The 15,360-nt window shown below is 32.3% G+C and overlaps 1 protein-coding gene across 1 annotated transcript in view; it reads right to left on the reverse strand.

The window, feature by feature from the left end:
- LOC149805047 (uncharacterized) overlaps positions 1 to 15,360 on the reverse strand; it is a 357,351-nt gene that overhangs the window by 100,397 nt on the left and 241,594 nt on the right. The window contains exons 63-68 of the mRNA XM_089946893.1: positions 14,596 to 14,880; positions 14,126 to 14,274; positions 11,806 to 11,947; positions 5,419 to 5,522; positions 4,746 to 4,955; positions 113 to 287 (exon numbers count right to left, since the gene is read on the reverse strand). Of these exons, the coding sequence (XP_089803019.1) occupies positions 113 to 287; positions 4,746 to 4,955; positions 5,419 to 5,522; positions 11,806 to 11,947; positions 14,126 to 14,274; positions 14,596 to 14,880 (1,065 nt within the window). The remainder of the gene's footprint in view (positions 1 to 112; positions 288 to 4,745; positions 4,956 to 5,418; positions 5,523 to 11,805; positions 11,948 to 14,125; positions 14,275 to 14,595; positions 14,881 to 15,360) is intronic.

Below are 15,360 nucleotides of genomic sequence, written 5' to 3' on the forward strand. Positions count from 1 at the left end.
GAAATCAACAAGAATGTGTTATACTGTCAGTAGACATTGCAAGGTTAAGCACATTCTACTAGAAATTTATTAAGTTAATTTTCTGGTGTAAATGCATCTCGATTTTACTCACCTGATACCTTTGTTGTTGATCCCCACCACACCACATCATCTTTGAATTCTGTACCCTCCGTAACATGTCCAGATGTGGGTAATGAATCATCAAACAGAATAGGGGAACTAATCTCTGTTATGTACAGGTCAGCTTCATTGACAACCACCAGTTTTACATAGTACGGTGTTGAGCTCTGAAAGAGTTTTAAGAAGACTTGTACAGTCATACCATTTGGACTTAACATTTAAATTTTGTTTATCCAATGGTCCCATTAACATTAGGTTCAAGCAGGCCTGAAATCATTTACAGTTGACCTTATAAAGGCATATAAGCTTGGAATCTGTTAATCTTGTAAATATAAGCTAAGTGACATATCCAAATGAAAATATATATTCAGGGATAGAGGTATTAAGATGGCAATGAAATTAGTCAATAGCATCAATAGCAGCCAATAAATAACTTCATTTGTTAGTACAAATATTGCTTAATACAGTAAAATCTTTCTTGAGAAAACAACCATTCTGCAAACAAAAGGTGATCTCTTGAGATAAATGGTGTCTCAACAATTTTTGTGTAAAATTATCAGTTTTCAAGGTAGATATTAAACAGGACATAAGGAAAAATACCATCAATTAAGGTACATGCATTTTCTTTTTAATTTACACTGTGTGTTAAAATATTGCATTCATTTAATTTTTAAAAAAATTATACAGCAATAAAGATGTACATCTATTGTAAAACATTCATATTTATATTTGAAGAGCAGACTGTACATGTATTAATTATATCTTGCAAAATTAAACAAGATAACATTTGTTTTATCCTGCACTTATTATAGCTTCACATGTCCATAAATTTCAGTTACTTCATATGTAGCTTAGGAATCACACATTTAGCTATGATAACAATCACCTATCATTTATTTGAACTGCACTAAAATAATTTTGATCAGGCTTGGGGTAAATATGGAATACATGTACAAATGAATGAAATAAAAAAATAAAAAAAATAGAATATAGAATTACCCATCAAGAAATACAATTTTTTTTTATTGACAGACAAAAGTCAAAAGCTTAATTCACTGATGACATAAAGAGATTGTCTTCATAAACAAAGTGGGTAACTGGCTGCACTTCAGTGAACAGATGATGTTTGGGTTGGAGGTTTAATAAATGTAACATAAAAAAAGGAACAAACATGAACATTTTACAATGACAATTAAATTTGGAAAATAATAATCAGCCATTATAGATTCACTCCAAAGCCAAGCAACATACTCAAAGGCCACATTGAAACCTTTAAGAAAGTTTCTCATTTTGACATTACTGGTATTGTGTTCACTGCCAATGTTAAAGATATAATATCAACCATTAATTTGACTATGTATGTCCTTGACTGCTCCCTTTGAAGCAGGAATGGTTAATTATAATTTGGATTCACATGACTTTGGTACTACAATTGTGGTTAGTAACATGTACTTTAATCTTAATTAGGTGTGCAGCACACAAATAATATTAGTATGACCTGTAGATTTTAGAGAACTGGTAGCCAGACTCAGTTTCTTTTATTTATAACCAACTCTCCTAAGTGGTTATGTTTACAAGGGACTGAGTAAAGGTCAGTGGTTTTTATCTCTGTTCTTCCAATGTAGTCATTTATAGCAGTGTTGTTTAGAATAATCTGCACTAAGCCTGCAGATCTTCCTAAGTTACAAACAACATAATAAAGGTCAATGGTGTTTATCTCTATTTTTGTGATGCAGTTATTCAAACCAGTACCCAAATGCTCAATTTGCCTGATATTTGTGGTCACTTGTCACATTCTGCAGGTAATTGCTCATGACAGAGCATTCATATAATCAAAATGATCCTTGCATGATTGTGGGCATAAATGACAGGTGGTTACTCATAGTAGAGGTCACCCAAGACTAGTTTTACTGGTTCCAAACCTGTCTATTCTCTCGCCAGTAGAAGAAAGAAGAAAAAAATCATGATTTTTGGGGTCATTCACAGCCTACCTTCTGATTTCATAATATATCCTGATTTTTGCAGATACCTCCTGATTATTATGTTATGTTTGTTGATTTTTATTTCTCCTTAAAAAAAGTCCATCATAAATAGATATATCCTATGCAATCTACAGAAGGCATGTTCTGATTTATTACCCATAAATACTGTTGTGGTGAAATAATTACTATCACACTCTACAAAGAATTTTTTCTTCAGTAAATAGAACGTTGAGTTTAAGCATTATTCACATCAATTTATGATTTATTTTAGCCCAACAACAATACTAAAAACAGAAAATAAACCACAAAAAAATAAACCACGATAAAATTGTCAGCAATTAGTTCCAATCCCAAGAATGATCACTGTGAATGCTGTAACATCTCCATTTCCACCAAAGAAACTTACATGAGCGAACACCTGGCATTACTGTATCGTATTATTGTTATTAATTTAAAAGAAGAAATGAAGAAACATACCAAACAGCTTCATTGCCCTCAAAAAATTTTTTGTGGAATAAATATGTTATTTAGTAAACAATATAAAAATGTCTTTCAAGTTGAGAATAAGGAAATAAGGTGGATATAAAATGTGGGGAAAAATAGTTGCCACATGTATTTTTGAGACTGCATATTTACAACAAATTAGGGCAAGGTTTATTTGCCAATCAATTGCAGGTGCTTACATAACACACACTGTGGAACATGGTTTCTTTAACTATGTTGGAGGACCAGTCCTTTTTACAAAATAATTGCAATGATAAGGATTAATTTTTAATTAGTCATGCTGGCTTTCTTGCTTGTTTCCTTAAGACTAACCTTTAGCTATTGTGCATTCTGGTGAAAGCTGACCAGAATATGAAAAGTGGGTACATCCTGGGGAAAATAAGGTGCATCACAGGCAGAAATGGTGCATCCTTTGAGTATTTCATGCATACTGAACCCATAGGATCAGTCAATATTAGTCTTAAAAAATGCAGTGAAAAACTCCCAATTTTAGGTCCCAATTTCCCTATTTTTTTTTAGTCAATCTCCTAACCTGGCTTTTGAAAAGTTGACAGGTATGTGCATCATATTTAAACAATTCATTTTTTGCATTATTCTTCTTTACCAATGAAAATCAAAAAATAACCTCTTTCAGGAGACTTGACCTCCAGAAATCGCAAAAATGTAATAAGCAAGCCAATACCAGAACACTTCATATACAGTAAATCAGTTATTACAAACACAAGTAAAACATATGATAAGGTATACTAAATATGTGATAACATGGATGGAACAATCTACTGCTAAAACAAAGGGTTAATGATGAACATGTTTTACTGTTTATGCAGATTTCACTCTTACCAGTACTCAAATTCATTTGATATTTCCATGACTTTAAAACTTTTAATGTAATAATTTTCATGTTATTAAATTATGATTTCTTTTTTGAAAAGAAAAGAAGAATAACCTGAAGTCATTAGTAAACTGTAGTATTTACTATAAAGGTTTATTTGTCAATATTTATCTGCAAATTTGTCCTTCTGAAGTGTGCAAATTCAAACAGAACTCATACAGGGCTCCTTATCTCTGAAATGTCAGGATCTAGTATAACAATGAGTTTTCCTTGTAATGCTTGAAAGAGGCTTTCCCAAAAATTGTATAGTTGTTTCATTTCCAGATGAGATGAGGTTTACAATGTCCTATGTCATCATGCTATTGTAATGCCTTTGTATTTCACATAAATATGACAGTTTCATTGGATAATTATACATCTGTTTACAAAGTAATGTTCAATGATATAACTAAGGCCTTCAACTTACTGTGGATTGATTGACTGCAGAAAGTATGTCCAGAAAAAATGTGATATGGGGAGGTATATTTGTGTAGTTCTGCTTCCACAAAGTTTCACAGAAGTACCTTTTAATGGAATCAATAAAGAATCAAACTTGCTTTAAGTTTTAGAAAAATAAACCTCAGTTTCCATTTTTTGAGTAAAATTATATAAACTGTAAAATCTGGAGACGAGTTTAAAGATAAACAAAAAACTAATTTCTGCAATTTTACTGATGATGGGAGCATATAAATTTGAAGTGTGAATTTCTCCATTTATTATAATTTAATTGGTTAAATGTAGTTTAAGTAAGACACAGTGCATCCTTCTCTGGCTCCTTGCTGGGCCTCTCTTTGTCTACTATGGTTCTCTGCCCAGACATGATGTCATTGCATCCAATATATGTTAGTAAGCTAGCAACTAAATTTAGATATGTTGTCATGCTGAACCAATCAGATGATTGAGTTGAAGCATGTGATTAAACATTGTCAGTTAGGTGTCATTCATATAACTGATACACCTGTAGAGAAGCATTTCTTTCAATGCAGATGTGCATTTAATTTTTAACATTATTTGCGGAAAGAACCACCCGCCTCCCCTCCTTCCACCATGTTGTTTATTTGGGACATTTCTTGCATAGCATACCATTCCAGCACTGTTCTAGGGGCCCTTTATCAAACCAGCTAATGTTATTGCTTACAGTAATTCTTTTAAATTATAGCAGGTAAAATTATAAACACATTTTAAAGAGAGGTAAATATTTGGAAAAAAGAGAATTTCACAAAAAGAACACCTGAAAACAAGAAAAGGCATTCAGTTCTGGTACCAACCAAAAGAGATAAATCTCTGATTGTGAAAGTGGTGGTATTGGGAGCCAGTATGATGTTCGACACAAGCATTGTCATTGAGTCATTATTTGTTGACAGACAGGAATCTCTCTTCAACAGTGTCAGATTGTAGTGCTTGATACCAGACTCTGCATCCATATAGCCCTCCCAGTAAGCAGTAATACTGTCAGACTTGGGTGTATAAGATATAGCCTGAAATGGATTAGATTGTGAAATATAATTGTTTTGAGTTACACTTTTTCAAATTCCAATTAATCACATCAATAAGCAAGAGTGTTGTAATACTAAAAATAGCAATGTGGAGTTCCTAACATTTTTGATCTCATTGCACCATACCACAGCAAAACCTGTACATCTTTATGTATCTAGTGCAATCATCTAAAGAACTTTTTATTCACTTTTCAAGATATATAGGAAACAGAAAAATGATCATAGAAAAAATGTATGAAGTTTCAGGTACCAATCCAGGCTTGAGAAGATAATTTGGCACAAAATTCAAAGCTAAAATTATATTGTAATCCTGTAAAGAAAAGTGAGAAGAATGAAATTTGAATATGTATGTAATTAATGGTTTCATAAAACTGGAAGATATCAGTCAGATTCAACAGCATATACTAATACAAATTTTCTCTAACACATTAGTTGGATGACCTACCATGCCAAAGTATGGTCCTGCTCTCAGCTGACCTCTGATGGGTGGGGTAACATCTATGGTAAACTCATGCATGCTCATATTACACTCTCCAGCCTTGTCCAAGCCTATAATTAGATTTCTGCATTAGGAGCTAACTTTCAATGATTTCCCTAAACTGTGTATTGTTACAAACCTTCAATGTAAAACATACTTAACATCCATGTATTTCTGTAAGTTTTGTATCCAGTACAAATTAGTTATCATGAACTGCAATCTCACAATTGCTATTGACCATGACTCAAAAGGCTCCCTTGTGACTTTAAGATTTATTTTCTAATATGACACCATAATCTCTTGCTGTTAAGTCTCTCATTTTGTTAAAGTATTTTTTTTTTTTAAAGTTTTCATGTTTATAGATAAAAATCTAAAAACCATATAAAACTGTAAGATTAAAGAATTGTTATAGAGTTTACATAAATTTCTACCTTTTTTTCATATGGAATCCACTTGCATGCACAACTAAGATGAAAATAATTTAATATTGAGGTCTTCCTGCTATACATAACATTAAAATTGTGTTGTATAATCACTATCCTAAATCCTGGAACTGAGAATCATTGTATGGATTGATTGACTTTACAGATCTTAATGTCAATCACAATATTTTAGCAGCATCTATTTTAAAGAATCTTTAATTTGATCATAATGGTGATACAAAAAATGTTAGCAAATTAAAAAATAATATTTTTGGTGGTATACCAGGGGTCACACTACCAGGTAAAGTAGGTGACCAAGTTGGTGAAAAAAGTAAATTCTGCCTTCTTCTATTAGAAAAGTGAAAATGACATTGCCCTGTAATTTTTTTTAGATATGCAGTGACTGACAGTGGACACGGCTTTTTGAGATACTTCCTCAACCCAGACAAGTAGCTAGTGTTATAGTTCCAGGAAAAATGTATTGCATGTTGCATTAGCAGGTGTTCACATCAACTGCAATGACAAAACAAACTCTTGCATATTCCCAGGGATGTGTTTTAATAGCTGACTGATCATTAACTGTTTCTCCTGTAAGACATCACTGCCTGATTTTGCAAGTTATTATTTGATAATGAAAACTCTCAACTTGTGTTTTGAAACTAAAGCATATATATGTGAATAATAAATAATGTGAGATTTTGCAAGGATTTAAGTGTCAAGAAGGAATCCAAAAATATAAGTAAATGTGTTTTTGAGAGGTTTCAATGTAGTTCAAGATATGACTATGGCTGTCATTTCGGTTTTAAAAATGGAGGCTTTTTTGGTGCCATGTACTGTTGCAATGGCAGCTGTAGCCTTATCTCCATCTTTTGAACCGTCAGTCTACAGTGACAAATGGCAGATAAATGAAAATCATAGAAAGCTCTTATTTCACTGAATTCTGAAAAAGGAGAAACTTGGTTAAATTAACATTTGTTAATTTTGCAGCACATGTTACATATATCACACTTCTGTCTTTTCATAACAACTCTGTTTATTTTATCTTCCATGTTAAAGTTGTCAATTATTTACATCAACTATTTAAAAATGTTCACATAAATTCATTTGTCTTTTCCCCATTGAACACAGCCTATTGATACTGATGTGTTAGGCATGCATTATTACAGCCTTGGAAATTTTTTATTTACCTTCCTTATGTAGCCATTGATTTTGTGGCTGAAGGATCAATTGTTTCTTTTATTCTCTATGAAAGGATTTATTTTCTTTAAGCTCATCCTTATACTGTCTACTTGCAGGTCACATATTTTGACACAGGGTTGCATCTGCCTTCTCATTTAAGAAATCTTTCTTTAACACTGTATCACTTTTCCTAAAGCAATCAGATCATAACTGATGCTGAATTGTATGCTTTTATATTTATTCTGCCTGATTTGGAATCAATAACATTCAAGGATGACATAGATGAAGGTATCTGGCAACAATACCATTACTTCCCCACCAGTGATCTATATGTTGTCCCTCCCTTTTCTAACTTCCAAATCAAACTGGTACAACTACTTCTCATTTAACATGTTAAATGCTTGAGTTGGCAACAGTAGTTCAAATCTTGTTGGCAAAGTTTGCAAAATGCTAGTCCTCCAGTATTCAGTTTTCATACAAACTGACCAACTACAATCCCACTGACTTGTTCAAGTCAATCCCATTTCCACATAGTTGTCAAACCTTTATCCAACTGTTTCATTTCTGTCCTTATCAATAATTTGGGATGACATGTTTGGCAAGCATGCTTATTTCCATCACTTTCTGTCACACAAAGATTCACTGAAATAGTAGAAACTTTTGACCAATCAGAATGCTCTTTATAAAGATTGCCATTAAATATTGAATAAATACTATTGCAAGGACTGGCTGGACAGACCATTATTTGAAAACCAGACTGGAGATGACAGAAAAAAATGGACCATATGGAGGAAAACTGGATTCAGGTCAGGCAAGACAAAAGTGGAATTCTGCTTTAAAATAGACAACAATCATCACTAGTTTTAAGTAAATTGTACATAGTTTTAATTTTGGGGGGTACCAGCTTAGGATGTGTCAGCTTTCATATATCAATAACTACCATCTGATAGATGCTGCAAATGATGGTAACTACATGACTACATGAGCAATCCTGATATCCTTGTATTTGTTGAATATATCAAGTAGATTAAAGGTTTTCATGGCACATACTCTATGCAACTGGACCTTGGTCATAAGACTATGAGTTCTCAAATTTCATTATATCAGTTTGTCTTTGATTTGTTTATCCATTAACATGCCAAGCAATTCAAGTACAATGCAAATGTCACTAGGTCTAGTTTTTAGATTATTTCTTTGTTGGACAATCAATAAAGATGTTATCTTAAAAGCTTAATTCAAAGGTGACCAGATCTAGTTTACATATAGTTTCCTTGTCTGACAATCAACAGAGTGTCGTCAACTAAGCCTGTTTGGTCATTATACTTTTTCAATTGCTTCAACACTTGACACAAAACATAAAAGGTATGAAAGCTTATCTCATGGACTTCATAAAAACCCTATAATTGTGTAGTATGTATAATTTTCTCAGGTTATTATTATAGACATTAAATCAGTCTCTCACACAATATAGTTTGTGTCACAGTGTGCTAGCACATCTAGCACATAATACTGTACCTTTAAAAATATGAAGCCTAAGCCTGAATAAAGAAAAAAGGACAAAAATTTGACTCTTATCATCATCCTCAAAGACTTATTTAGAGATCAAATAAAAGTTTACTGTACTGGAAAAAAAAACATTAATTAGATGTCACATAATCTTAAGGTAGCAAGTCAGCATGTTCTCAATTAATATTAACAAATTTAAAAACAGTATAGTGGACTAAAATATTATTAATGGGGAAATTATATATAATAGTGTTTAGAAAGAAAAAAAATTGTTCTTTTTAAAAAATATTTAGTTTCAGAGGAAGCCATTTAATAAAAGAGATATATTACTAACACTAAAACACTAGCAAATGCAAAATAAAAAATTACACATTTTCTGTTATATTTAATAATGATTTATATGAATCTTTTTTTATTGTCAGCTTCTTTAAAAATTTAAATATTAAATTTCACCAATATATTTTGGAAAATATGCTTAGCAAGAGTCACTGGAATGTTAAGATCACTGGACTACATGTATTTACATTATTAATAGCAGAAAAATTATTTGGTGACAGTGATTCATTGTACTTTTCATTTATCCATCAGTTTTCACGTTTAATGTGTACAAAACAATGCCATCTAGTTTTTGTGTCTTCATGTTCAATGTGTACAAAACAATGCCATCTAGTTTTTGTGTCTTCATGTTCAATGTGTACAAAACAATGCCATCTAGTTTTTGTGTCTTCGTGTTCAATGTGTACAAAACAATGCCATCTAGTTTTTGTCTTCATGTTCAATGTGTACAAAACAATGCCATCTAGTTTTTGTGTCTTCGTGTTCAATGTGTACAAAACAATGCATCTAGTTTTTGTGTCTTCACATTCAATGTGTACAAAACAATGTCATCTAGTTTTTGTATCTTCATGTTCAATGTGTACAAAACAATGCCATCTAGATTTTGTGGCTTCATCTTCAATGTGTACAAAACAATGCCATCTAGTTTTTTGTCTTCATGTTCAATGTGTACAAAACAATGCCATCTAGATTTTGTGTCTTCATCTTCAATGTGTGTACAAAACAATGCCATCTAGTTGTTGTGTCATTGCAATATCAGGACAAGAACTATTCCAATAACTGAATAACCCAGGCACAAAATAATCTCAGCTCTATCTGACAGACAATCAAGATCCATTTGATCATCACTGCAGTACAGCCAAAGTTGGATACTATCAATTGCTCAAAGTGTCAAGTTTCCATATACAATGCATTTTGATAAGAAACTGCCTGTTTCCAGATCTGAAGTCAGTTTGAATGAAGGTTAGGTCAAAGTTGATTTCAAGCTAGTAATGTATCCAACAAATTATTTTCATATTTATATTTCAGTAATTTTTAACGCAAGATAAAATAAAAAAAATGAAAGTGCTGTGTCATATTTTTGCACATTTAAATATGAAATATCATTCTCAGTGAACACGTTTAATTTGTTTGCATAACTGTTTCCATTCTTTTGTAGGATCGACAATGATGAGAAACTGTGCAGTGGTTTATAAATATAAATTAATGTTTCTGTGAAACATGATGCTATTCACTGATTGTTCTATTGTTAAACATTTTTGATAAATTGACCTGGTGCATTGGTTAATGCATAGTACGATTAACTCTCATCAACTTCTGCATTTTTCCTAGCTTTGCCACATTTCAGCATAGGATAATCATTCATGCTTCTTAGAACAACTGACATGGAAATAGTCTTTGAAATGATCCATAGATCTCTTCATTTACGTGTAAATGTTTTTCCTGTAATTTAACAGAAAATGTTCAAATTTTAGAGCACCTACTGTATGTACTTGCTTATAAGATGAGTCCAACTACAAAATGCAGACCCAAATCTGCCCTCACTGGTAAATCTGGGTCTGTGCAGTTTGTTAGGAGCAGTCAGAAGAACAAACAACAGAGACCCTGACCTGCAAGCACACTATGATACAGCAGATCATGATCTTTGTTGTTTGCATTATGACTTGACTTATAAGTGAGTAAACATGCTACACTAAACTTATTTTACAAGTTCAAAAGAAAAGGTGCCAACTTTGGAGTGGCATACAAGTTATAATACTATACTATTTGCTTGGGGGGTGTGTGAGTGTGGAGTCTATAGCCATGGTTTTAATCTGGGTATGAAGAATTTTGCAATATTGTCAAGACCAATTTTTGTTGCTCTTAGATGAGGAAGAATTTTTTATTATGCAAGATGGAACAATATTTTTGATCATACATGATTTGATATTTTGGTCTAAACTCAACATCATATGCAGGGATTAAAGGATAGCTTGGTAATCAATGGAAGAGTCAATTTCCTTCATCTGAGAACATTACAGTTTATTTGCTACAACATAATAGTATTTTCATGCGGATTTTAAATGCTCCAAAACAAGCATCTGCAGGTAGATTCAGAAGCTGATCCATATAAAATCAAGCCACCATTCAAATTTAGATCTTACTCAAGTCCTGTATAAATGGAATATCTTTCAGTCTGATCCCTAATCTGTTTTTGTCACAACTTGTATTAAATCCAGGGCTTCTTTACATCTGTCTCTGAGGTATCTAATAAGCAGAAGGAAGATTGAGTTTTTGGTCATTATCAATTTTATATCAATGGCAAAAAGTATCAAACAAAATCTTAGGGAAAACCAATGGAAAACTGACTCTACCAAAACTCTAACATGATACTAACAAAAACTGGGTGAGTACAATGACTATCCATAATGTCCATTTTCTGATTATCAGTAATAAGTACCAAGTGTCACACATTAATCCATTAAAACTGCAAGACTACTGGCTCTCATAAGGTTCTGTCTTGAGAAAAGAAAGAGCAATGACTCATAAAAACTTGCAGAATCAATGTTTTGACAATATGTGCAGTTTCAGGTGATAGCCACTACATGTACCGAACTTTGCATCAATCAAACAATAGCTACTAGGTGTATTCATATACTAAAAGTAAGGACAATGAACCTGACCAACAACAAAAAATAATAAATAAAGGCAGTCAATAGGAATATCTTCATATAATGACCATATTCCATAATATTTACCAGGTTTCACAGCAATCAGTAAAATACACTGCAAGACTAAATTTTTGCATTTATAAGACTGTACGAAGAATGGAGGGTTGGAGAGAGAGTCAAAAGAACTTCTAATGACCCTGAATTATAATTTTAAAAAATTCTTTAATTAAATTTTAGAGCAAACAAATTTTCTTCCTAACCCATTGCCCAAGCATAGTAGGTCTTTCCCTGTGAGAGCTTTAAATTCTGCAGCTTGGCAAAAGTATTTTGTCCAACATTTGTCACTGTATATATGTTAAAAAGCCTGGAATTCTCTTCTTGTGTATTTCTTCCACCATTGATCTGCAATTAAAGAAAAGAAAATGAAGCACACAGCAAAATTACCACCAGCAGGGCACAAATACTGCTGTCATAAAGTTAACCAAATTTGCAAGCCATAAGAATGCATACGAGTCATTTTAAGACCAAACCACCTTGAATCACTGATAACAAGATTACTATGATCAGTACATGATTTCTGTTATGAGTCTATGCTCTTAAAATAAGTAATAGAAAAGAGTGAAGACAACAAGCTTCGTAAAATTAACAAATAATTTATTTCCCTAGAATACAAAGTGAAAAATGAGACAAAAGAACTTAAGGTATTGTGAATTAAATCCAAAAATAATGAAAGACACAAGTTCTAGTTATAAAAAGTCCTGAATAAAATTCAGTTCAAGTCCCAAAGAGATCCAAAATTGAAGGCGATAAAGTGTTTGTTATGGCCTGTGAAGTGCTGATGTGTCAACAGTCTCTTGTTGAATCACAGAAATATTATTCCAGGTTTGAATTCAGTATAAATTCCAATTAATGTCTTTATCCAAGATCTGTGTCACAGCACTTTTGTATTTCCAGAGAAAATAATCAAATGAATTCAATAATTTATAGAAAATAAATTAAGCCCAAACTGGTCACAGCATAATACAACTTAAAGTGCTAGACGTCAAAGCACAACTGGTAAAATCCTCACAGTCACAAGATAATACAGTTCTCTGTTTGACCTCAGGTCACAATTAGCATTTTCTAAGAACAACCATTATCTAATGGAAAATAACCTTCAATGATCTAATGAGCCTTGTTTATTTACAACACAACAGCCTACAAATTCACTTAGGAATCTTCAAAAACCCTGACTCTGATCAACGTATTTACTCCTTCTTTGTTTACCTCAATAATACTCCTGATAATAAGCTCATACACATAGAGAATAATAAAGCTTTTATTAGTTGTTTACATAAATGAAATAAAAAAGATAAAGTCAATCACTTCAAGCAGAAATGAACTCAATTTTGGACAAGTTCAAGTCCAGCAAACAATGGTACATTACAATAACATGTAATGAAAATAACATTTTTTAAAACTTACAAACAAACAATTAAATTTAATATACATAAAATATTCCTGCCATGTGTTTAATAATCCTCAAGTAAGGCATGGTTTGCTTGAAAGATAATTACCTTTGTTCAATGCATGCAGTCTTGAACTTATCTAGCTGTGCCAGAACCATAAATTTCTTATTAGATTTTACCATGACCATGACTACAGACCTTTACACTCCCAATATATTTTTTTATTAGCGAAGTGCAAGCCATCAACAAAGCCCAAAAACTTACTCTATAATAAAAGTTACTTTGCAAATCCCATTTTTCATGGAATCACAATGATCCTTTTGATTTCAAAATTAATAGGTCTCTTCCTTACCTCAAGTGCAAGCCTCCACAAATGTTGGCTGATGTACATGGTCTAGAACTAAAGTTATGAATGCAAAAACCATTGTCCTTCTTTCAGTTACAGTGATTTTTTCATTTGACACCTGACCCTAAAATCGATTGGCTTGTTATTAATCCAGATGCAAGCTATTCACAAAGTTTGGTAAAGTAGATTGTAGAGTAATCATGTTTCTGCTTGGAAATAAAATAAGTAACAGACAAACTGATGTACATATGACCTGATAATATGATATGGACTACTATAGACTGGCACATGGAAACTACTATATTGTGACACCTGTGCTATTTGGTAATTATCAGTACTTTACAATTGCCAACTCTGCTCTGGTTCAAATCTCAGCATGTATGGAGAAGTAACTTTGTTAAAAATCTGAAATACAGTAAATTCTGTGTATAATGAATCCCAATGGACCCCAAAAATCATATAATGACATCTAAAAGTGTCATTATAACAAACTAGGTAAAATATTGGACAAAATACTAGAAGGACATTGAAATATTTTTAATATCATATATTCTGTTACAGCTGATATTGTTATGAACAAAGTTTAGTGCACATCAAAGTCTAAACAATTACAACATCATAAAGAAATGAAAAAAACCTGGTCATCTTCATAAACATTTTAAACCTTAGCAAACTCAAAATTCAAAATTAAATATGGCTGAAGTTTAATAAGATATTGATACATGTGTTTTTGCAAATTATTATAATGATCAATTTAAGTGTGTAATAGCCATAGCTTTTACTTACATAATGTCTGCAGCTTGTTTTAAGAGCTTCAGTTTGGTCAGAAACTGCCACATAGTACATTAGTATATCTACTTTTGAAGAGAAGTCATTCCACTGTATGTCCAGGTATGTGTCTACATTTACATAGCGGGGCATGTCAATGGTCTCAGCTGCAGAAATACATTATTACACAAATTATAACTTTGTACAGATCAATATTATTTTTAAAAAACCTTTTTGCTTTCCTTTAACATTTATTTTGTTTCTTCAAAGACATGAGAATGATAATATGAAGTAATTTGAGTATAAAATACAATGAGACAAATGAAAGCTAAGTCTAATGACTAACTTATATGATATAATGTTATTTTCTTCACTGTGTGACTTTAAGGTCAACAGATCTATATATTTCTAATAATCATACATGTACATGGTGAACATTATCATTTGTAGAGCAAATATCTAATTACAAGGACAAATGAATGTTTCACCTGTGATACCGCCTTCAAATCCTACATAGAATCCATTGGAAGTGACAAGCGCAGTGGAGTAAGACTGGCTGTAAGCCTTGACTGTAAAGTAGTACACAACACTGCCTGGAATAAGGTCTAGGTCCCAGAATGTCACTGAAGTGTTCCTACCCACATTTGTGAATGGCACCACATTGTCCTGAGTCTTGGGAAATCTTCTATCTGTCCCCAGGGCAACTTCATAGTAGGAAACCTCTTGGTAACCAGGGATAGCTTCTTCATTGCTAATCTGAACACCTGCATTGCCTGAACAGAAAAGATATGTTATTATATTTATAAATGCTGTTGATGAAATATAGAAGAAAAAAATGCCATGCAAGACCACCATTTTGGAAGACCACCTGTCATAAATGCAAAAGCATGCATATATAGAATTTAGCAACTAAGAGAAGTCAAATAAAATTGATAGTCATATCTAATGAAAAATTGGATCCTGTGGTAGGATGGAGGTAGGTATATGACATTAAAAGGCAAAGATTGTGTTTTGAATCAAAGTCTTCTTTTTTCTCCTCTTTCACTGATATCTTTGTATCCCCAAAGTGTTTGGTGGCAGTTAAAATCCCCAAGTTGAACAAAAGGGGCTAGTAACTGTTCAATAAGAACCTGTCAAGATCAGTACTGGGAGGTAGATATATTGAGAAAAGTATGAGTTTTGAATATTCACACACAAAAGGCTATAGTCTCTAATTTAGAAATGAAAATCATTTGGCAATAAGTAATTTTGTT

This window comes from Sinohyriopsis cumingii, chromosome 2 (genome assembly GCF_028554795.1).
Source record: "Sinohyriopsis cumingii isolate HCF-2022 chromosome 2, ASM2855479v2, whole genome shotgun sequence".
NCBI lineage: Eukaryota > Metazoa > Mollusca > Bivalvia > Unionida > Unionidae > Sinohyriopsis > Sinohyriopsis cumingii.